The sequence below is a fragment of the Pochonia chlamydosporia genome (assembly GCF_001653235.2).
Source record: "Pochonia chlamydosporia 170 chromosome Unknown PCv3seq00008, whole genome shotgun sequence".
NCBI lineage: Eukaryota > Fungi > Ascomycota > Sordariomycetes > Hypocreales > Clavicipitaceae > Pochonia > Pochonia chlamydosporia.
The window spans coordinates 377383-400935 of NW_019154043.1; the positions used below are offsets into that span (position 1 = coordinate 377383).

Genomic DNA, 23553 nt, shown 5'->3' on the forward strand with positions numbered 1-23553 from the left:
GCGAGCAGCCAGATGTACGGAAGGTATCCGTATGCGGAACCTCGACTGTCCATGTGGTCAACCATCTCCGTGGTATGAGTCTAGGCCGAGAGGGCGTCAATGTACCTTGGAACATTGAAGTCAATGCCATCAGAGTCTGCTAGGGCCTTGGAAGAGAAGATAGGACTGCAGTGGTAGAGGTTGTATTTCTTGGACGGTCAAGTTCCAATCCAACAGTGTTGCGCTGTCCGCGGAGCTGGACTTGTTTTAACCGAAAGAGGCCTGGAAGCTTTGGACAGAACAGGCGTCAATACGATTGGGACCATCTTGGGAGCGTTGAAACCATGATCCAATTGACGGTTCTTGACAGTTGAAATGGCCAAATGATGGCTACCTACGGAGTACGTAGTTTCCAGGTTGTCAATTGATCAAGAAATGTTCCAATGTTGCCAGCCTCCAATTTCAAGCATCCGTGGATCCTTCAGCCCCGCAGTGACAAACAATTGCCCCCAGTGCCTCTTCGCCTCTTCATCTCTCCACTCCATCCACCACCTCAATCGGATGCGCATCCGCTCCAACACCACCAGACAATACCACCGCAACACCCTCAAATTCATTGGCTCCATCAACAAGCTCCGGCAGCTCATGTCCCCATCCATCCATCTCATTTGATCCAAACCGACAGCCAGCCAGCTGACCGGTCCCTGCGCCCGTCTCAAACCGTCACTTCTGTCAAACCTCAAATACCTGTGCATCGTCACATCTCCTCTCTTCGCCCTCCTTTCTCCCTTCTTCTCCTTGGCCTCCGCCCGCTTCCTCCGGTTGCTCTACTCCTACCGTCAAGTATCTCCGCACAAAGCTGTAATTTATCAATTCCTACATAATCCAAAATACGAATCTGAATACCTTACCGACTTTTGATCACAATGTCGTCCCTGCCCAACGTCCACGTCTCCCAACATCCCTCGCTGCGCGCCAAACTGAGCCAGCTGCGCTCCAGTTCCACCAATTCGAAGCAAGTGAATGCGCTCGTGAATGACATTTCGCTCATCCTGGCTTGCGAAGCGCTCGCCAAGAACATTACACCAGCGGAAGGACCAAAGGTAGCTCTTCTCTTGTCCTTGGCGGGAACACTCATTCTGACTTGAATGCGACGCAGGATCAAACCCCCCTCGGCTTCGAGTACACCACCACCACGGCAGAGCCCCAAACAATCTGCATTGTGCCTATCCTCCGATCTGGTCTAGGCATGGTAGAAGGTATTTCCACTTCAGCCCCCGCAAATACCCACCGCAACCTAATGCTAGGTACAGCCGTTCAAACGATTCTCCCCACTCTCGTCCCCGTTCACCACCTAGGCATGTATCGTGAGCCGTCGACCCTCGATCCCGTAGAGTACTATAACAATTTGCCGCACCACATGCCTTCTACGGGGAACAGCAACGCCAGCAGTCTTGCCATTCTTGTTGATCCTGTTATTGCTACGGGCGGTACCTGTGCGGCTGCGATTCAGACGCTGAAAGAGTGGGGTGCGAAGAAAGTTCTCGTCATGTCCATTATTGGCGCGGAAGAGGGTGTTAGGAAGGCAGCTGAGGAGTGGCCGGAGGGGACTGAGTTATGGATTGCGGGCGTGGATGGGGAGCTGACCAGGGATGGGATGCTGAAGCCTGGGCTGGGTGACATTGGCGATAGGTTGTTTTTGACAATTGGCAAGTAAAGCGGATGGTTGGAGATGGAATTTAACTATTATACATCAAATGGATCATGAACTATTCACCACCCTTGGAGCGTCTATGTAATGACCACAAGATTGAAGCAGAACCCACGCACACAAAGCCGACAACACCTTGAGCCGTTCATGAAATCATATATGCCTCCTCGTCCAACAAGGTCTTCTCATTCCAACACTCGGAAACCCACCTATCGCCCAAAACACGCGGAACTTTCTTCCAGGAGCTAACCTCTTTCCTCGCTCCGTCCGCTGTCTCTCCCACCTCCATTGCATCTTCTCCAACAATAACAATATGCGTCACACCCTCTCCAAGCTCATCCACTACTCGCCCACCACCATACTTTACATAATGTGCCAGCTTCCCCAACGGTGCGGCATTGACGCTGTCTACTTGCCGGAAATGTACAACGCATCTTCTAAACATGAAGCCGCGCAAATCTGTAATTCCCTTCCCTCTCTCTTCCAATTCCTCAAGGAAGTGTTCTTCGTCAAATCGATGCTCTAGCTTTGGCATATCCTGCAGTATCTCACGTAGCTCATCCACAGAGATATCCCTGGCATAGCTGTCGCCATACATGTCGGTATTCTCAGCTGCAATAAGGCCCAAATCCTCCGTGGCGTGAAACAAATGACCCTCTTCATATGGAAGTAAAAACGAACCGCCCTGTTCGACACAGTCTCTTATCCACTTCGGTCGAATGATGTTCGCGGTGCCATCCTTGATTAGACTCGCCACTTTAACCACCTTTTTATCGGCAATGAGAACCATTTGCGTACCCGCAACAGCTCGCTGAGAAATTGAGCCACCGTTTTCTTTAATGATTGCTTCAAGCTGCGCCTTGGTCTTCTTATACGGCTTCAGTGACTCGGAAAGGACGCAAAACTCGAGACCGTCAAAGACGTGAGACTTTTCTCCTTCAAACTCGGCGGGTGTCGTGTCCTCGCCAGCAATCACGAGCTCTCGCTTCACGCGCTTGGGATTTCTGCGCTTTCTGTCCTCTACCGTCATGGCTTTTTCTTTTGCTTCCTGGTCTACCATTTTCTTGAGCTCTTCAAACTCGTCGACTGAGAGAGCGGAGTCCCAGCTGCGGTCGAGTCGCAGCCGCCGGAATCGCGGGAATCGCAGCGTGTATCCCATCGCAAAACTATCAGATGGTCCGACACTTGCCGCCTTTGCAGAAAGAACAAACGAATCTTTTGGGCGAATCCACACATCCGGTCGTTCTAATTGCTTGCTTTCACCGCCACCAAGCTCAATGTACTCTGTTGGCGGATTCTTCCTATCCCACTCTATCCACTTGCCCTCGGTGTGATGCCGAATTTCAGCGTAGTCTTCACCTCGAAACCCGCCCCCTACTTTGAAGAAACTGTAGCATTTTTCGGGGTTCTTGCCAGCTTGTATGTGATTCTGCGAAACACGTAGCCCGCAAAGAAAACTGGACAGCGTGCCACCCCTTCTACCGGAGCCGTAGTATCCGCCGATGACGACGCAGTCTAGCGACTCGCCGAACTCAGACATGTATTCAGGCTTGACTTTGAGCCAGTCGTCGTTTCGACTGTTGAGCCTGTACATTGAGCGGGGATTTTTGAGGACAAGGCCCTCCGAGGCATTGGCCACGACATCTCGGAGCATAGGTTCAATGGCATCTGCCGTTGTGGCACTTGTATATGCGTGGATTTCAAGGCGTCGGTGGACTGACTTGACTGCCTTTTCGAGGGCATTGTGGCGGTCACGGAGGGTGTATTGCGTGAGAGACTTATCGTTGAGATACAATATGTCAAAGACACGGAACAAGGGCCGGTGGCCAGATGCGTCTGAACCAGATTTGTTTTGTTGTTCTGCAATCGCGGCAGTTTTCAACGTTCCAAAGGGGACGATTTTGTCGACTGCCATGTCCCAGGTGATCATTTCTCCGTCCAAAATGAGGTTGCGAACTCCCGAAGCGAATGCATCTTTGAGATGGCGTGTCAGGCTAGAATTGCCGTCAAGAACTCCGTCTCCATATAAATACGTGTAATCCTTTGCCTTTCGTGACCAAAAGCAGAAACGCTTTCCGCCGGGATGAGAAGGGTCATTCACCATGTGCATCTGCATTCGTTCTCCATCCAGCTTTTCCTCGATCCAAAACTCCGGGTCATCCTCTGTTGGCCGAAGTAACTCAATCATCTTTTGAAACGACGCAGGCATTTGGAACTGTGCTAGTTGCGGTTGAAAGCACTGCATCAGCGATATTCCAGCTTCTTCCTGTTCCAGTCTAAGCGTCGGGTCGTACAATTCCCAGCATACACGCCTCAAACTCGATGACACGCTGAAAAGAGTCTCGCCGTCAGGGTGCCACAAATAGAGAAAAGTCTTCTCCGTAGCACCAACTTTCATTTGCTTCAGAATGATGCGAATGAGCCAGAGCATTTCCTCTGCATTCATGCGGTTATAAAACGTCTCAAACACCGTCAAATTCTCTGCTTCCGCGGTCGACGCGGCCAACTTATCCAGCTGCTGATTTACCTCTGCAATAGTCATGTCGCCAACCTCCGTCCGCATTGGTCTCTTGGAGATGACTTCGTAGCAGCGACCAGCGAAATCGCCGGCCAGTCGTGCAGCCATTGTCTGGCCGGGGAGCTTCCAATGCAACAAATTGTATCCATCTTCGGAGTTCTTGTCAATTTTGAGAAGCTTAACAAGCAGCTTTCCTATGGCATTTTCCTTCAGTCCATAGACGCCACGATCGCGATCTTTGTCAGGGAGGATCAAACGCAGGGCAGGATAAAAGTCATTGCCAACTTCTTTCCGCCATCTGTTGATAAACCTCTCAATTATGTGTCGTCTCTGTTCCTGTGGTGAGAGTGTTGTTGCGCCATGTGGCCCCTTCTTACGAGCTGGTCCTCCAGCGGGTTGTTTTTTGTTCTCATTCAGTGGATTGAAGAGTTGCAGGAAAAGCTCAGAAAAGGCCAACGTCTTAGAGTGGTTCAGTGGCCTGTTAGGGTATCTGTCATACTGTCAGCCTATGGCATAATCGGAAATTTTGAGTCGGGTATTGATTACTTTTCTGCCAGCTCTTCTTTTGTCAAACCGACTGAGCCATATTGCATCTCCTCCTCACGCTCAGCATCGCCATCGGGGGACTTGCTCCGCTTGACAGCACTCATCGTTGATCGTGCAATTGCAACAAACGGCCAAATGTTCCCAAAGATTGTGCTACAAACTTCCTGTAGAGATGAGAAACATGACGATGGGGTTCTGTTGTAATTCGTGAGTTGCCTCAAATATCTTGGAGCGTTCAGCTTGTTTCGAGCCATCGAGGACGGAACCAAGTTTCATTGGCCGAGTTGCACTGGGACTGCATGCTTGGCGGCTGGTGCCTGCTTGCTAGGGGCCTACCAGCTGCTAGGTACGTCCCATGATTATGTAAGAATCCCGCTGTTGCTTCGGGCTTCACGTGCAGTTTGAGTTCCTGCATGTGCTCAGTTGAGAAATTGCTCAGGGTGTGGTCAATTGCAGTGCTGGTGCAAATAGTAGTCACATTGATGCCAGTCGCCCAGGAAATTGAAGCAGCCGGGTCTGATGCCATTTGATCTTTGATTCAATGTTCTTCTCTACCATCTACCAGACGGATGCAGGCCCTCTGTATTTTATCTAGTTGTGTTCCAGTCGCGCCACAGCAAGGTATCCCTCCCCGCGTCAACTTCTGGTTGCTTCTGGACGTTGTCTACGTTCTTGAGACGCCCCCCGCAGTTCACCGCTTCAATTTCCGTCGTCGAACTGATTGGAGGAATCTTCTATTAGGGATAATCAAGTCGGAGGACAGACCACCAAAAGGTTCGAGCACATACCCAAAAACACGACGCAAAACGATTACTTTGACCTGTATACTTGGGAACTGGGAACTGCAAAGAAAATTTCCTGAACATTGCGTGGGGGGATTGAATCCAAGGAAACCGACTGATGTCTTCCGAATCGCCATCGAGGAACGCCATGTCGACAAGCCCGTTAACCGAGTGCCCAGTTCCCGTCAAAAGTGAGCCGAGTTGGTCAAACCAATCGCACTTGCACCTTTCTGTGTGGAAGCGACGATATGTGGGGGAGAAGACCAGTTGACCCTTCTCACTCCTCATTTCAGGGTTGATATTCATTGCCTGGAGAACTCGATGCTGTAGAATCTCGACTCCCGACATCATCCTAGACGAGTCTGACGCCGTTCTCATCTAGCATTTGAAACGCCAAAGCATGGAACTCTTATAGGCTATAAGCTAGCTGATGATCCGTGTAGCTAAATATTTAATCAAATTTGCGAGTGACAGCTGCCTTTTATGATAGTCGGCCGCGAATCCCTTGTTGATGACTGGACATGCAGCTTAAGGAGAGCCAGACGGGCTCTTCTCGCTCGAATATGTGGCCTTGACTTTGTAGTCTTGTGGCGAGCTGTCGGATTCACAGACCTTTCTTAAATTCCACGAGATTGTTTCTGCACCAGACTGCATTTCGATAATGTCATAACGACCAGCTTCTTATGTTCTCAATGACTCCTAAGTAAGCAACATCACATCCGTCAGCCGTTATTCGGTACTCTATGGACACCGAGGTATCCTGTCAACTTCCAAACAACTAAGAAGTCCCTGAACAAAATCGACCCCCATTCCAATGCCGCCATCGGGCTTTTTGGACATTGCTGGGGAACAGGCGCCTTACATCAACCATGGCAACTGGGATATCCAAGTCCGGTCATATGCCAAGACGAAATTTAAAATTCGACTTTTGCACCCTCGTGGTCCGTAGAAGCCATTGTTCACAGCTATTCCACAAATTTTAGCTGTATCAATTCTCTGCCAGTCAAATCCCCCTTAACTCCTAGCCTTTCTCTAAACATTCCGGCAACGGCAGAAAGAATTGGCAACTTATCGAGTTTACGGGAATAGACATGCCAATGCATTAGAACAAAAATGGTGCGCAGCTGAGACGAATTTCCTTTTGCAGGATACCAGGGACCAACTTCGACTTGTTCCATTTTCGCGGAGTAATTGTCTTCTCTCCGCAACGTCCAGCCCATCGCACTGAGGTAGGGCTGTACCATGTTCGGCAGTGAGATGCAGGATCGTCATCACGCTTTTAGAACACTGCCGAGAGACGGCGGGCCGTCGTACCGCTCGGTTTTTCTGACCCCAAGATTATTTGCGGCTGAACAGGGTCAAACGCTAGATCTTATCTGGGACCACTCTTTACTGGTTCATCCGTCATAGACCAGAGTTAAGCGCTGCTTGGTTGCCACTACCCGCGCTGATCTAATTCGCCACTTACAGCATTTCCAGCTCAACGTGATACAGGTTCAATCCTCTTTGGAGAATTGATGTAGCTGGACTTGCAGTGTAGCTTAATTTGGCAACGTGCTACTGCATCGACGACCTGCTATGGAATACACTGGGCCAAAAGGCGAGTACAATCCCTGATTGGTTTTGCGGTCGTATTCTCGTACTTTATTCGACGACATTAAAGTAGCTTGATCCTTCTTCTTAGAGATCGGCAGTCAGCTCAAGGCATGAAGGTGGCCCACACAGATCGTGACGTCGAGGGATGGACGAATCAATTGCCTAGCAACCCAGCTCTCTAGATGCTCACTGCTCTGTCAATGATAGTTTAAGTCTCAGGATGTGTATCTATATTCAAAAATCGTCGTGTTGGTGACGTCATTTCAATTTGAAAGACTGACGGAGAGCTTTGAGACAGCAGGAAATTGTTGAAATGTCCTGCTGCGGCAGCGAAGTCTATCAGGTGTCAATCGAGCTGTATCTTAGCCAAACAGTTACATGGATCGAGCATTTTTCTTCTGCCAAAGTAGAGTTGGTGGCCAAGTCCGGTCATATGCCGAATCAGGATCACCGATGCACATTCCACCAGGCTGGATAGGGCACGGGATAAGTTCTGTGGTGATCTTCGCCGGCCCAACAAGGTTCCAAATTAAGCAAGTATAGTTAATAGACCACACATTTCTGTTTCTTACACTCAATATGAGTCGTCGACCCACAGATTGCATCTCTGGGCAGGGCATATATGACGCGAGGTTAGAATGTCATCTGCTCCGTCTTTCCAAATATAGTGACCAGCATCCGGACCATCGCCGAACTGGAACGAGCTATAGCAAACGGTGGGTATGTTAAGTCATTTTCGGAAATAAGCTTCCGGTTGACACGGACTGTTGTCTGTCCATGTTGCAGCGACCATCCGTAATGGATTGGAGAGGATCAGTTCACTGAACGTTCCGACCAAAGAAGGAAGTCTAAGAGTGGCGTAAGACGGGAACATTGTTTCCAAGACCAGATTAATTTCTGCTTCAACAGGATCAAGATGTTGATTTCGATGGTTATAAATACCCAGTCTGTTTCCTCCAAAAAGCCAGTCAAACAGACTTTCAACAATCAAGAAGCCAGCACCTTCAAAGTATCACTCAACTTACATTTAAACCTATCATCTGCCTCATTTTTGACATTTCAAAGAACACACTTATTCACTTTCAAACCATCCTACATAATGAAGTACATCGTCGCCATTATTGCTCTCGCCACTGCCGCCAACGCAGTTGGTTGCTGGCCATCGATTGCGTGCCACAACGGAGGCGACGATACCTGCAACAGAGTATGCATTCGTCAGGGCAATCCCAAGGGAGGACGCTGTCTCCCAAGAGACGGCTGCCCAGGCTCCAACATTTGTGCTTGCTTCCCACGGAAGCGCAGTGCTGGGGCCATCGACGGCGATGAAGCACTCATCAACGACCCAAACCTCTACGCTGAAGTCTTTGGATCTGACGCCAAGCCACCAGAGAAGCGGTCCGAAGAGCCCGTCAACGAAGTTGTCTCCAGAGATGCCGCTCATGCTGCGGTTGCAGATATTGTCTCTCGAGACGTCGATGCTCGATCTCTTTGCTGCAGTCTCTTGCCGCCTGCTAAGGGTCTCTGCTGCGACCAGCACTGCACTCATATTCAGTTCCCTGGTGGACAGTGCTCTGATAAGGACATTTGTGTCTGCAACCCTCGACCATAAATAACTCTTTTGGAGAGGCACTGAGACTGTCGTCGAAACTGATCAGCCGTGACTCCAACATGGGAAACTCTGACATTGTTGGGTGCTCCCGCCGTGTTCGGAGAACTGGAAGACTGCAAGACAACAGTTGCACAAACATAGATGGATTCACTGCAGGGCTCTGGATGCACTGATTATAACTTTTTGATTATTCTTTATGTATTATTAGCAATGCTTACTACAAATAAACATTGAATCGAACTAATACTTCGTGCCTAAGCAGGATTCCTAATTGTCCACCTCTCTTCTTTAAAATGAAACAGATATTCTTCCGTAAATTGCCACAGCAGACTACTATCCTGTGTCTCAAATGCTGCACCGTTATAGAACGTACCTCGCTGCCCATTCAACATGGACAACCTCGCATAGAACTTGTTTTTGATCTCCTCCGTGCTGACTTCCAAGTTAAAAGGCACATGTCCCGAAAATACTACCCAGGCTGCCTTTGTTTGTTCCAACCACTGGGCCTTTTGCATGTGAACCAAGCTCTTCTCGATATCGGCCTTGACATCTGCATCAGGTAGGACCGTCGGCGACCCATAGTACACCTGCGTAAGTCCAGTAGGCGGCGACCCACCAAGTGAGTAGATGCCCGGTAACTTGCGTAGCCCATATGGCACATTTGGCTCAGCGCCTCTGAACGTCATGCTGTCGTTGAGGCCAGTGTTGTTCAAGATGCCCGTGTAGTATCCGCTGGAGTGCACTTCCCTAATAGTTCCTTCTCATCCGAGGAACGGCCATGCGCAGAAAGCGTTGAGAGAGTTGGCGGAATGTATGAAACCAATTTCTTAGCCAGAATAAGCTTCTTCCCAGCAGAAGTTTGCACCACAACCCGAGCTTCGCCTGCGCGTTGACGATCCATTGCAACCGGGATGGTCTCGCGGAGAATGTTGCCAAGCCCAAGGTATGAAGCTGCTGCGTCGTAAAGAGCGGTGATGTGGTGGTGTTTTGTTATCAGAAACCCTTGTGCAAAGCTGTTGAGCAGTCCTGGGTTAAAATACTTAAAAATGTACAAGATCGAAATGTCGAAAACGGCACTAAATCCTTGGCAGGTTATGAATGTGTCGTAGACCATCGCATCTAACTTGTATGTCTTGACAAAGTCTTTGAATGGTAAGAGAAGCTCAGGAGGAACTGGGTACGTCATGTTGAAGTGCTGCTGAATAGTAGGGTACTTGGCAATCTGTTCGCCATAAACCATGAGCGCAGCGGTTTGAACAGTACCATTCGGTTGAGTAAGGTCGACCAATTTGCCAGTACAAAAGTCGACATAGTTCGCTTTTCCCAACGAAGCAGGTTGTTAATGAGCGGTACGTTCAGCCGCGTAAAGTTGTCTTTGACAAGCTTCATGTCGGCGAAAAACGTAGCTCCGTAGTCGATGACATAGCCGTTAGGAGCGGTGCGAGTCTCAGCATGTCCACCATAGTCCTTGGGTCGAGACTGACGTGGCCCATCGTGTAAGTGCCAAAAGCAATGCCAGCAAAGGTGGCCAAGAGTGTTTTCGTGTATAGCATGTTTTGTCGTTGTCCTCGCCACCACAGAAAAGCATGAAAGAGGGGAAATCCACCTTGCTTTCACTCGGGTTACACTCGTACTAGGCGGATCAATGTTGCACAAAGCAATAAACACCAGCCTCTGATGAACTCGTCATTTGGCCCAAGATGGATTGAACTCGATATCCATACACACCCAAATATGGCTTAGCGTGCCAGCAATGTCCATTTCCGAGACCTAAATCTCCACACTCAGCCCACCAACGCCTCCAGTGCTCTTAGAGAAGCGCATTTTTGAAAGGAGGGACTTATACGAACTCATCTTCCAGTGTTGCAGGCACAGATGCGATCTGCACAATTCGTGGCAATTTTGGCTTCAAAGTGTCCTTGGCGGTAATAATATCGGTTATTAAGGAGTTGCAAATGTGTTCCGTGTTTATGTGAGAGGCCGCGTGTACCGACAATGATAATGCGTGAAATAACACCCCAGGGCAACATCGGTGGCTCGTCGAAGAAGCAGAAAACCTCAAGGTTTGAGAGCTTGCGCGTCGCCGTTATAAAGGTACTAATAGCAAACCCAACTGCCGCTTTGACTACGTAATGCTCGCGGCATTGACAACAAGTCAGTCATCGGGATTCAATGGATAGTATTAATAATTAAAAGTACCGCCACTCAACGCAAAACACCAAATGCATGCAATAAATTGTCTTCGAGTCGCCAATTCAACGGCAACGTACCTCGAGAAACAAGACCAGTCATGCTACACGTTCTCTTTGCAATGCCGTTCTGCCATTCGTAAGACAACATGGCATTAGAACATTGAGATATACCTGTAAGGCAGCACATTGCTGTTAAGACGTCAATTGCATTACTCGTGGGCGTGGCCGAACGTGAAACAAGCCTTGCGGCGTAATTCAGCATCATCAACTATTGTTCCTGTGCAACCACCAAATGTATGTAAACCTGGACTTTTGGGGATAGGGAGAAATTTCTAATAAGCATAAAAATTAAAAAAAGAACGCCTTTTTACTAACTTTTTCTCCGTCAGCACTATGCATGACATCGCATTTTGCAGCAGAGTCAGAGGTCGAGGGGGCCACGAGGCGCTTAATCGTGTGCTGTCATCCATTCATCCAAAGAGTTGCTGTTTTGAGACGCCAGACACTCGGATAGGTGTTTTATGCGGTGTGTCAACTGGCTACAATGTAGTATCCGTTGAAAAGTTCAAACTTGACATGTTCCGAAAATGCCGATACTCGAGGCAATGCGCAGCATGCGACAACTCGGACTTGATTGGCATGGAGAACACGTTCAGCCGGTTCACAAGTTACGAGTCAGATGGAACCGAACCTACGTGGTGAGGGGATTTCGCCTTGCTCAGATCCCGAAGTCTCCTTAGATTTCAAACCGGAACAACCGTTGCACGGTTGCACCTTGACATTGTTCGATACCATTCCTCTCGACTCAAAGATGAATGATGCTCCGGGATGCCCCCAGTTCGCTCCGGGTAAGAATTTGAAGATGTTGCCGGCAGAGGATCTACGCTGTCTTGATTCAATCTCGCTCAGCCGCTCACTTGGACCATGCTTCACCTTGCTTGCGTCAAGGCGGAGTCCATCGTGATTCCAAACCCGTAACGTTATGGATCGTTTCAAAACACCAGGGCACGAGAAAGCAACAGCCGCCAAGTGGGCATATCTTGGATATGCCACGCAAGCCTCATATCGAGAACGACCGTCCATCGCCAAATGTACAAATACCATCATCATCTCGCCTTATTCTGTCGATCGAACATCATCAAAACATCATCTCCTTCAGCATCCTTTTCTTGTCCCAGCCCTGAACCTTAATCCAGTATAGCTAGTCTATACAGTGCATTCCATAATATTTTCACTACAAAACTACAACCACAACAGCCACACTCCACAATGGTTCGCATCAACAACTTTGCTCTTCTTGCCCGTACGTCTTGAACTCTACCCCATGCTCCGCTCGCAACCCAATGTGCCTACTGACAATCTTGTGATATCAGTGAGTGCGTCTGCCCTGGCGGCGACTACTCATAATGCCCGTCGTTCAATCGACAGCATCTCCGAGTCCGATCTCATCGATCGGGCCGTTCCTTTGATGGGCTTGGACCGGCGCCAGCAGAACAACCAACAAGATAGCCCCGAGGTCCAGAAGCTGAAGGAGGATCGAAAAGCCATCTCTGTTGAGCTCGCTCAGGCCCAGACTGAAAGGCAGGATGCTGAGAAGGCCATGGAGGCCGCCATCCCTCAAGACCTCAAGACAAAGGAGGATCAGGCTAGGCAGGCCTTGAAAGACGCTCGCAAGGCTGCCAACGACGCTATTCCCGCAGATCTCAAGCAGAAGGAGGAGGCCGCCTTCCAGAAGGTGAAGAGCATCCGTGAGGGTCTTCCCGAGGACAAGAAGAAGGCACTTCAGGAGAACGGAAAAGCCCTCAGGGCTGCCAGGAAGGGTCAGAAAAGTGCTGCTCCTGCTCCCGCCGCCAGCGTTCCGCCTGCCCCTGCTGCCCCGGCTGCTTCTCCAGCTCCTCCTCCTCCTCCTGCTGCCAAGTTCTAAATGTCTGGTGGCTCAAGACCCTCGCGCCCGCAAATTCGACATTTCCACGTTGGGATGGAAATCTAGGTGTGAACTTGAACTACATGACAACGGTACTCGCGCCCCTTTCATTGTGCCTCATGAGCATCTGGAATGTTCTAGTTAGTTAAGCAAAGATAGTTGCGAGAATTGAACTTGGTGACCTGGCAGAATAGTTGTGCTTCTCTGTTGACTTTGGAACCGTGATGCTTGATTTGTCAAGTGAATATATCCATGGGTATAGAGTGATGAAAACACACAGCAGTGTCAGAGCACCTTCTTTCACCATGTACTCTCAATTGATCGGCCAAGCGACTGCACTGATGGGGATTGCATAGCAGATTTCCACGCCATGTGGTCAATCGAAACGGCAGGGAAACAAATAGCAACGTGTCTCTTTGCCATGTTTGTCTTCTCAGATTTTCCGTCCAGGTCGCCTTGCGTATTTTTCATCCGTTAATACGAAGACGCGTCTGTGTTTGCTTGATGAAACTCGTCGCTCGTTGTAAGATGTGGCTAAGTTTTCGCGGAGTGTTGTGTGACAACTTTTGTGTGACAATAACAACAACCCACCGAACACGGTGGGGCAGACACGTCACACATCTCCATATGATAGGTCAATCAATCAGCTCGCTTGATCTGACATAGTATTGCAGTATTACCCTATAGCAAAATCAACAAATCTTGGGAACGACGCCTTGAGCAATCTACTGGCAGAATTTCTTATGAGGGGAGATAAAGTCAATTGCTTTCTAATATATAATTGCTATGGCTTTGCAGGTTGGGCATGATATTCAATGCATAGTACCCTCGCTGACATTTTGGAGCTCATAGCGATATCTCTGAGGTGCGCGCTTGATCTAAATTTATAAACGCAACTTGTTCACCGGCGTCCGTGCATAAAATTACTAAACAAGTTTGCGGACACTGCATATACACGCCTCAAACTCGCACAGAGAATAATGGCGTCTTATTTCTGCCAACTATCACTTCAATTCTCTCCAACAGTCAGCATGGTGTATCCCAGGGTAGACAGCTTGGTTGTCTGATGCCAAAAAATGTAGCATGCCATAGGTCTCTCCACTAATTTGACTACAGGACTGCAAAGGAAACTTGGGGTCCAACAATTCTAAGTTATGCGTGTGGGTAAGGAAATTTAATGTAGATAAAGAAATAACGAGTATGCCTGGCCGCATACTCGATATTTCTTTCTCAATAGGATCATGAGTGTCTTTGCAATTGGAAAACGAGCTTGCTCGATGGGTCCCGTGGACTGGGCGAAGCGCTTTGGCCAATCTGCCCAAGTAGGGTTTCGCCTTGTGCTTTTGTTGTAAACTCGACAGATCAGTATGGTGGACACCTTCAAGGCCGCATCGGTTAAGAGGGTACATATGATCGTCTACGGTATTCAGCTGGGGATGTCGTAATTCGCGGGCCTGGTGGTCTTTTTGGCCATGGGTTTACATGAGGGTTATCATATTGACTGTCGCAAACTCGCGGTTTGGGCAACAGGCCATTTGGGAAACCTGACGGGTGCGTCGGTGTTGGATCGTGGAGTTGCTGGAGGTCGTTGATGGCAACGATAACTTGATGGTTGAACAAGGCATACCGCGTCATCAGGGCGGGTAGCTAAACGTAGCTCTGGCTGCCATATTCCGACATGGCTGGAGGCTCAGAGCCGTGGAAAATGCTGCAAGTAACATGAAGCCAACATCGCTGCTCAGCGGCGCATCATAACGGTAGTCGATCGGTGAACAGTCCAAATAGATTTCACTTCGAGGCAGCACAAAGTCAAACAAATCTCGTCGGACGAAACGGTCGAGGTGGTTGTTCACAATGATTCCGAATCTTATTTTTTCTTCCCTCCGTGCTAGCTGGACCCAAATTACCGCTACGCCGCAATTTTTCGCGAATAGCGCCGGAAAACCACCCTGCAAATCCCCTCGAAACCGTATCTATTGGTCATATTCGGCCAGCCCAAGATGTATGTTGCATGTCGTGAACGGAAAAATGGAAATGCTCGGTACGCAAAACATTTATCGGAACTGTCTCAAGGTCAGCATTTCGCCTTGGCCTTGTTGCATTCGAGTTTTCGTTCGCATGAGGTATATACCTTCTGGAATCCGATCTGAGCAGCGCGCTCACGGAAGCACTGACGGCACAAGTTCAATCCGTACTTGCGGATCAAACCGGCCTGGTGGGCGCAGACACGGCTATACACAAACTTTGGTGAGTATTTTCTCGAAATATCGCGGGCGATCGGGATGTTCAAGTGACGAACCATTGGCGGGAGCCCTTGCCGAACTCGCGGGGGCGGCTGTACCAAACAGACTCGTGCGACATGATGGCGATTTATGAAGCGTATCGGTTGCTGCCTCAAATTGTCGATGGCTTTTTGCTGGGCGTGTCGGGGTCACGATCGTTTGGCGTGGTGTGCTGGATGGGGAACGAAAAGATGCAGGCAAATGTCGAATCTGTTGGAGTGCCCCACTTCCCCCCCGGCTGTGAGTGCCCTAGCCCTAAGAAATTCGGATAAAATATTTTGCCGTGGTTCCTTTTGCCTGGGTGTGGGCGCATTTTGATCTCACTTTGAGGGATCCCCTTGCGGATGCCCCACTTTTCGCATTGTCTTCTCCCGAGACTCTCAAATTGTGCCTGTTCAACACACGCAAATTGTGAACATCTGGACCACTACGACTTGCAATGGTGGATGAGATCAGGAAGTCTGAACAATATCATTGCGCCCTACTCCGGCCAGCTGGATGAATTTCTTCTACAAGCTCTAGCGCCCCTGGCGTTGTTTGACTTGAGTACCACAATGATCCGACTGTCGTAATCACCGGCGCGCAGGCTCCTGGACGAAGCCGATGCCTATCAACATACCTGTAACGGGATGCCGCATCTTCGTTTGACGCCTTGTCACACCGATACCAATACACAGATATCACGATTCGTCCCGCTGAGCTGGCGTATCTGATGCCTCACTCTGCTGACAGTGCCTGTCGGTACAACACGGCGATCCTAGACAAGGGCCAAACTCGAGTTCTCGTAGCTTACTTTGCATCATTGATGAACCGGCACCCGATACCACTGGGCCCTGTGAGATGGGCCAACCACACAAACGACGACTGGAGACAAGAAGGTGAACAATACTGTGGCGTGCTCGTGGGACTTACGTACCTGGTGCCGTGGGAATTGAGTTGTGCTTCTGCGTAGATACAATCCCCTGCGCCATGACGTTATGTTTTCTCCAGAAGATTCACCAACAATGTCACTAAGCGGCTTGTGAGAATCTTATATCACACAGTTGATCAGCGAGGACAACTTATAACCCGCAAGTGTATTATCGTAGAGGAGACTGCACAACCAGATGTCCTTGAAGAAGCCATAGATCAGAGCTGATAAATACTTGGCCAAATATGTGATGCAGGGTGTTAGCACCTACTTCAGAGACGAGAGTCCAATGCGGTCGGTCGTCCCCACAACGGCTATCATGCAAGCTCAACACCCAATGGAACTTTCGAATGATGGTCAAGCATATGCCCCTAACTCATGACTTCGTATACCTCGTCTTCATTATGGCCAAGCCAAAGCGTATCAAAGAGTCTGTAGTTTTGCCAAAACGTTACACAGAATGTACGGCGCATCTAGCGATGGTTAAGAGGTATATGCCAGCAAGCAAGATTCTAGCCCATCGGACTGTCGTCCTGTCGTCTTGAATACTAACTTGACAACTCACCAGTCATGCACTTTGGGTTTTGCATTTGGAATGGTTGTAAAACTTTTGCGATACATTATCTCATTAAGAACTACGTCGTGATTCAAATTATTTCTTGCCACCGAGCCAATTTCCTTGCCTCTGGTGTATGTAGAAGCAAACCAGTCTCCAAACTCCTGACTATTCATATTACCACCATATCCACAAGAGCACTAATACACTTATGGTTGAACGCCGGCTGGGGTGTTGCAGAGAATGCCCTGATCCAGGATCGGAAGCACACAGCAGCGAGCGCGCTGTCCAATGGCAGAACAGACAGAGGAAAAGTCGTCAGCTGAGGCTGGCGTCTTGGGTGCTTTTAAAACAATTAGCCCAAATACTTCTACGTAATGGATCTATGACTGTCAACAAGACAGTCTAGGTTACTTACGCTGTCCGCAGTCGAGGTCGGCAATGCCAAGAACGTCTGTTGCACAACACTGAGCTGTTCCGTATAAACCGGAGCATGCGACATAAGCCTGTCTCTCGTCTATGGAGCTGGGGGCAGCAAGTGCGAGTGCGGTGCAGAAAGCACTGATAATGACTGTGCTTGCCTTCATTTTGTCTTTCGTTCCGATTAGGAGTAGTTATTTAATAAAGTGAAACGTAAACGGACTGGATCTGACGGAAGAAATGTGACTTAGAGTTGGCGTCACTGACTCTTTTTATATTCGGTATTGTAATTCACCATTTGCTTTCTTGCCTCTAAAGATAATTCCATCATAATTACTGTGTTCTACATTCGTAGAAGCATCTTTACAGCGCTGATGGATGCAATTGAGCATGCTCATTCGCCAACCAAAATGGCTTGTGGCACGGAGATCGACACCCTAATTACTTCATTTCATGCAGTGACAGGGCGAAGCTGCCAGGAACAAGCCTTACAACGTGGATTATTTGCAAAAAAACTTGGCTGTGATGGATGGCATATCAATGGTTGGCATATCAATGGTTGGCATTATATACACCACTCCATAAGAGGGCAGATCGACGGTGCCTTTAATTACATCGCAGTCGCGTCGCATGTAAGTACCGGAGTATATGTTTAGATACGAGGGTGGCGGACAAGGAAGTCCAACTGGGTTGTGGCGAGAAACAGGAACTGGGCATCGACGATTTCTTGTTGCAAGGGGTTGACACATTCAGGCTAAAGTGGGCCGATGCCAAAACAGGAGCTCAATCCGGGATGCATGAGCTGAAGGAGGACAGTGTTGGAACCTGTGTGGCTTGAGTTCATATTAGCAAGTTGGCACCCGATGGGATAACTTGGAAACGCAACGTCTTGTCTGCATTGCCTTGTCCAATTATGGTTGCTGTCCATGACATATTCGGAGCGTTCTCTACGGACAAACGTGGCACCCCTTCGCTCACAATGGCTTATTTGAATCACTAAGATCAGTCGTGCATGGATTTGCCTTTGTTGCATCAGGGACGCAGTTACATCTTGTTGCTTGTTCGGTTGTTACTCGTGGGTTGCCAAGGACACACTCCAAGCATCTTTGCCACCTGTGGCATCACCAATGCAACCAACAAGGCCTGTCAAGCTGAGAACACGAGGCTGCCTTCATCAGACAACAAGACATCCGATGGCCCGTAGGTATTATGGCCAGTATTACAACCAGCAACCGGAAGCACTTAATGCATGGATAGAATTAGTTGGCGGCAAGTAAACAACAGACTACATCGGTCAACTGGTACGGCGGGCGTCATGGATAAGTGCAAGACTCTCGATAGCCAATAATAACCAATGAACTCATATTTGCCCGCTTTCCCAGGATGTGGTTGTTGCGTCGCCGAAGACATTGCATGAAAACCAGTTTCTGACTTGCTACATGTCTGACTGATCGGCGCAAATCAATCTAATGTTGAGCCAGAAAGAGCGGCCTAGAGAGCCAGGCTACCAACTGTCACCCCCGTTGAGCATTGCTTCTCAGAGTTCAGCGTTGAAGAGTCCTGAGATCAACTTGTTTCTACAACGAGTGGCCAAACTTGCTTGATAACACTCACATATCTAGGAAGATTGTGATGCCAATCCTCGTTGCTCTAATGTCAACGGGATATAACCCATACTATCTCTCTGCATTAGCGGAGCGTTCCCTTTTGCTGGAATGACCTAGCGGTCATTTTCTTTGATATCTAACGTACCAATATACGCGGTTAGAAAGTGGCCATGAGCCTATGCCGTCAAACCCGAACAACCACTGTGGAAATTTTCCGCAATTAACTTGGGGAAGAGTATATGGGCTACGTGACCACGCACGAAAAACAAGCGCTTTCCACTTCCGGAATTCGCTGGGAGCCAGGGCTGGTTGAGGAACAGAGTCTAGGTAAAAGAGGCGTCTAGAGTAGCGGTTTGTGCGAACCTCATAGCCCCAGATCGCCACAAATTGCACGGTTATCAATATTTAATATCCTAGATGGACTATTCGAGTCGTGATGTCCATGTAGAGTGGTGAGGAAAAGGGAAGTAGAAGTTTAATAGCTTTCATCACAAAAGAACCCACTCTTAGAGTTGCATGATTTTGATTTGTTACTACGATTTTGCAATTGTGGGCTGAAAGAAGAAGTAAATAAGGAAGAAAAAGTACGATTGGATGAAAAGAGAAGAACTGTTGAATATATTAGCTATCCAGTTCAGCTCAGCTCTCTCGGCTGCTTCCGTTGACCGATATATTCGCTGTCAAGCGGAGTGGATCATTGGCCACCATGTTGGGAATGCCACACAGAGAGTTGGTTACACAATGAGATCACGAGTTCAGAATCAAAGCCTAACGTGCGGAGCCCAAAGATAGGTACAAATGGAGCTCTGGAGGGTCAATTAAAATGTATGAAACCAAGAACCTGCGATATCTTCAGAGATTGAGCATGAAAGTAGAGTTCCTCCTCCAAGCCCTGAATACGGCCCTTGTCACATACGAAGAATATAATCTTTAGTGCCTATTCGATCATGTGCGAATATATTACGGGCATACAGGCCACTGAGTACTAATAGTGACACTTATACCCTGGATCTCAAGTGTTAAGAGCGTTCAGGTGGCTGCGGACCACTGCAAGGAGTACCTAAAGGATGGATAGATTTGGACAGAAATTCTAGGTACATGTGCGAATACGAATACTCCATGTCTCAAAAGTTGACCCTAAATGCCCCCGGGAAGTCTCCGTGACGACTGTTTGGCAAATGCAAGGCTCTGCAAGAAGAAAAAATGGCGTCAAATAGCACGCGAGATGTTGTGGGATGTGACGAGAGGCTGCTTCACAAATTCACGGCTTCCCGTTAGTGCGTTCACCAATGCACACATTCGCTGGTCTCTGGGTTCATTGTAAATGCAGAGACCGTAAAATGTTACTTCGTGGCGTTTGTAAGCTTTTTGCCCACTCACGATGCTCACATTCAAGAGTGTTCATCGTTTTCCCGGCTACAGAAGTGTTGTTCTGCTGCGTGGTGTGGGAAAAGGGACGTTATCAACAAGTGCGCTGGTTGCTTAGCAGTGGGATATTGTGGGAAAGACCATCAAAAATATGACTGGAAACAGCATAAAAGGATGTGCTCAAATGATACTAACACTCATTGAAAAAGATATGATGCTAAGCAGGTTTGAAGATGTGAATTCAGAATGAGACAAAACACACTTCATTATTGCTGTAAAATGTTGCCGAAGGACACATGAAGGCTTGACTAGAATGTAGAAGATGCCTTGGCTCCCAATGCAAACCTGAATTGCGCATGATTTATATCAAAGAAAATGACCGCTAGGTAGTCTGGCCATCAAAAAGGAACGGTCCGCTGATTCAGAGAAACAGTCTGAGATGTACTCCGTTGACAAATTACGGCGACAGATGCTACTCAGCAGACTTGAAACAATTTCAGCCTATCCCAGTCTCCAGCTGCATGAGCCTGCTTTATACTCGCATCTAGTTTCCTCTAGCATCGAAACAGTACTAAAGATAGCCTATCTATAATGGTGGTCTGAAACAGAATGTCACTGCAATTACGCCAGAGGCCGCATGTGCACTTTCTTGCCCATTACGTAGCAGCTGAACTGAGACAATATACGGGACGCCGGAATAGCTGATCGAGCCTGAAGCGGCCTTTTGACAGCCAGCCTAAGGAGAAGGGATGCTGTTTACTTCATTGTGAATCCTCTGTTTTGAAGTAATTCACTCTGGAGACCAACTCTCAAATTTGGCAGACCATTTCTGTCTCAGCCCAAGCGACTTGTCGTATTGACTTGATTGGTATATCTTCCCGGCCTCTCAACGGGAAATGGAGACCATATGATATATTTATTTTACCACCGTGTCCCTTCCAATGCCAATGCTCTAAATCCTTGTGAAGCAATATTTTGGCAATACTCTACGGCGTTGCGTCTCAACATGCCGGAAGCCGTCGACTTCGTCACGATCTTGCCCCCACCAGATGGTTATCATGTAGATATACATCACCCACAACGTCAGGGTGTTCCTCAGGGTGTTCCTCAGGGTGTACTGGGCTGTAGGGATCGGCTTGGTTGGCACCTGGCTGTTTCTGGGCCAGCGCCTATACACAAAGCTTATCATCATACGCAAGATTCAGTTAGACGATGGTATGTCTCACCTTGTCAACGACCTGCCTACTGCACATGCGCTAAGGCTTGATAATAGCATTTCTAATTCTTGCTTGGGTGGGTTGAACATGACTCTGCACTGGTGGACTAAGATAAAAGTAACGCTCTTCTTACACCCAAATAGGTTATTTGCCAAATTTGTCTTGCAATAAGTATCAGTAAGTCTGCTTGTCATTCGACATGAACGATCCCAGAGTAACGCGTGACGCCTAGATATGTTTGCCCGAGGCGCTTCTGGAGTTCACGGTTGGGAGTTGACACCCCAAAAGTATAAGATTTATTTAGTGGTACGCACCTATTAGCTCTAAAGGCAATAAGGCTGCTCAGGCTGACTGTTCCTAGGGTTTATACATCGCGGCTCCCACTTTCTTTACGTGCTCAGGATGTGCTAAGGTGTCACTCTTAATCTTCTACCTACGTCTATCGCCTGAGATGTGGTTTAAGATTCTAAGTTACATAACCATCTTTATTATCTCAATCTACACAATTGGAATAACTCTTGCTCATCTTTTTGCCTGTCAACCTGTCTCACTCAGCTGGAATTATGATAGCATAGACGGTGGGCGATTTATAAGCACTGTAGCTTTATACACCCTCTTTGCCGCGCTTAATATTTTTTCTGATGTTGCGCTTTTCTGTCTCCCACTTCCAATTCTATACAGGGTACGGATTCATTGGAAGCAGAAGCTCGCTTTGCTGTGTGTCTTCTTCCTTGCCTCATTGTAAGCACCACCCATGCTCCTCTTTCTCTTAACCTTTCCGCACTAAGAATGTAGATTATGCACAAAATCTAACAACGATTGATTCGTTTATTTACTCATGTAATTTTTTTTATAGCACAATTGGTACGTCTATTATTCGAACAGTCATTCTTCCGGACCTGCTTAGCAGCAAAGACACCACCTGGGATATTACGTGGATTCATATTTGGTGGTAGGTGCCTCCAAGCTGGATCCGTCATCACAGTGAACTAACCAAGTTTTATTGTGACTTACTAGTATGGTGGAAACGAGCCTACTAGTTATTTGCGCATCGCTTCCTACTGCGCATAAGTTTCTCACTCACGTCGCTCCGAAACTACTAGGAAGTGCGGCTGCAAGTGAGTAGAGTGCCGAGGCGGCCCAAGATAACATCGTGCTCAATCATGTAGAGACAATTGGAAGCGCAGGAAAGCTCCGAAAGCATGATTGCAGGCGATTCGATTGGGGGGAATGCGATATCTGCGATCAAACCGTTAGCAGTGGCAATCGTGACGCTCCCAGTACCTCTGGGCAAGAAGGGTCCGGAGTCACGGTCACCAGTCAGGCAACATCAGGGCCAGGGACAAGTGACAATTGCGAAGCAAATAGTCAGGGCCACTCTGTCTCTTTGCGTAGCTTTTAGAGTTAATATTCATTTTATCCCAACTCCCTGGCCACCTGGACTCATTCTGATATCTGCGATTTTGTTCTGGTTGAGAATCTAACACTAACATCGGCCTGGGGCATTACAAACAACACCCAACCACAACACTCTATCAATCCAGCCCTTGCAACCGGAAGCGGTCTGATCTTTCCATGGCTGAAAGAAATCAAGAGGGCTAGCCCTGTTCCTTGATAGGTCAACATCTGATGGCAAGGGGGCAAATTGATTGGTCAAGGGTAAGAACACGAAGGTTTCGGGGCAGCACAGAGAGGCTTGACAAACGAAGTGACGAGGCGCAAAACGTACATTTCCCGTGAACTTAAATGGCCGGAGGCCTGCGATAATTTCGCTTGTTACCGGGGGCCTTTACAAGGGTTCAGTGCGGAAGCAGACAAGGAGTCATCGTCAGGCCCCGGCCTAACCCGTTACAGCATGGAGCCAATGGACTCCTAGGCTGGTCATCTATCCACAAATGGTTGGACCGGCAGTTCGACCTGGGCGGCGGTTCAAGCTGGGTTTATTGAATTTTAACAACCATTGAGTGCGACTGTATTGTTCGCAGTTGGTGGCGAACTCTGAAACGAACCACATAAGAACCCACAAACTTCTTGCTAAGTCTAGATGTATTTTTGCGAATGCGCCTGCTAGTTCTAGATCTGGTGGCTTATCGATGACAGAAGAGGTCACTGCTTACATGAATATGGCTGAAATGTCAAGAGTTACTGGGTATTGTGGCCCAGTTTGCACGCACGCTCCAAGCTGTAACATGGGGAAGGTGAAATAGCAGGAGAATATCCGCGGACAGACCAGTCACCGTGACGATTATCAGTGTGTAAGTGATGGCGACGCACGATAACTTAGGGCTACTGCGGAGAATGCGCACCACTAACACGAAAGGAAGACATTTATAAAG

General features: G+C 48.3%; 6 protein-coding genes across 6 annotated transcripts; 3 read left to right on the forward strand and 3 right to left on the reverse strand.

Moving 5' to 3' along the window:
- Positions 1 to 905: 905 nt before the first annotated feature.
- Positions 906 to 1696, forward strand: VFPPC_14113 (uracil phosphoribosyl transferase; the record flags this gene model as incomplete). Its single annotated transcript, XM_018291883.1, has 3 exons — positions 906 to 1082; positions 1139 to 1238; positions 1293 to 1696. The coding sequence occupies 3 exons, from the start codon at positions 906 to 908 to the stop codon at positions 1694 to 1696; spliced, it is 681 nt and encodes a 226-aa protein (XP_018138556.1).
- Positions 1697 to 1835: 139 nt separating this feature from the next.
- On the reverse strand, positions 1836 to 4858 carry VFPPC_14112 (DNA ligase 4; the record flags this gene model as incomplete). The annotated part of the gene is made up of 2 exons (XM_018291882.1): positions 1836 to 4698; positions 4755 to 4858. 2 exons carry the CDS (start codon positions 4856 to 4858, stop codon positions 1836 to 1838), a joined length of 2967 nt encoding a protein of 988 aa, XP_018138555.1.
- Positions 4859 to 8231: 3373 nt separating this feature from the next.
- VFPPC_14111 (arthropod defensin domain-containing protein) lies at positions 8232 to 8741 on the forward strand (the record flags this gene model as incomplete). The annotated part of the gene is made up of 1 exon (XM_018291881.1): positions 8232 to 8741. One exon carries the CDS (start codon positions 8232 to 8234, stop codon positions 8739 to 8741), a length of 510 nt encoding a protein of 169 aa, XP_018138554.1.
- Positions 8742 to 12202: 3461 nt separating this feature from the next.
- VFPPC_14110 (hypothetical protein) lies at positions 12203 to 12857 on the forward strand (the record flags this gene model as incomplete). Its single annotated transcript, XM_018291880.1, has 2 exons — positions 12203 to 12236; positions 12307 to 12857. The coding sequence occupies 2 exons, from the start codon at positions 12203 to 12205 to the stop codon at positions 12855 to 12857; spliced, it is 585 nt and encodes a 194-aa protein (XP_018138552.1).
- A 300-nt stretch (positions 12858 to 13157) lies between these two features.
- Positions 13158 to 13328, reverse strand: VFPPC_16755 (hypothetical protein; the record flags this gene model as incomplete). Its single annotated transcript, XM_018294508.1, has 1 exon — positions 13158 to 13328. The coding sequence occupies one exon, from the start codon at positions 13326 to 13328 to the stop codon at positions 13158 to 13160; it is 171 nt and encodes a 56-aa protein (XP_018138551.1).
- A 3486-nt stretch (positions 13329 to 16814) lies between these two features.
- Positions 16815 to 17192, reverse strand: VFPPC_06785 (fungal hydrophobin domain-containing protein; the record flags this gene model as incomplete). The annotated part of the gene is made up of 2 exons (XM_018285761.1): positions 16815 to 16948; positions 17024 to 17192. 2 exons carry the CDS (start codon positions 17190 to 17192, stop codon positions 16815 to 16817), a joined length of 303 nt encoding a protein of 100 aa, XP_018138549.1.
- Between the last annotated feature and the right edge of the window lie 6361 nt (positions 17193 to 23553).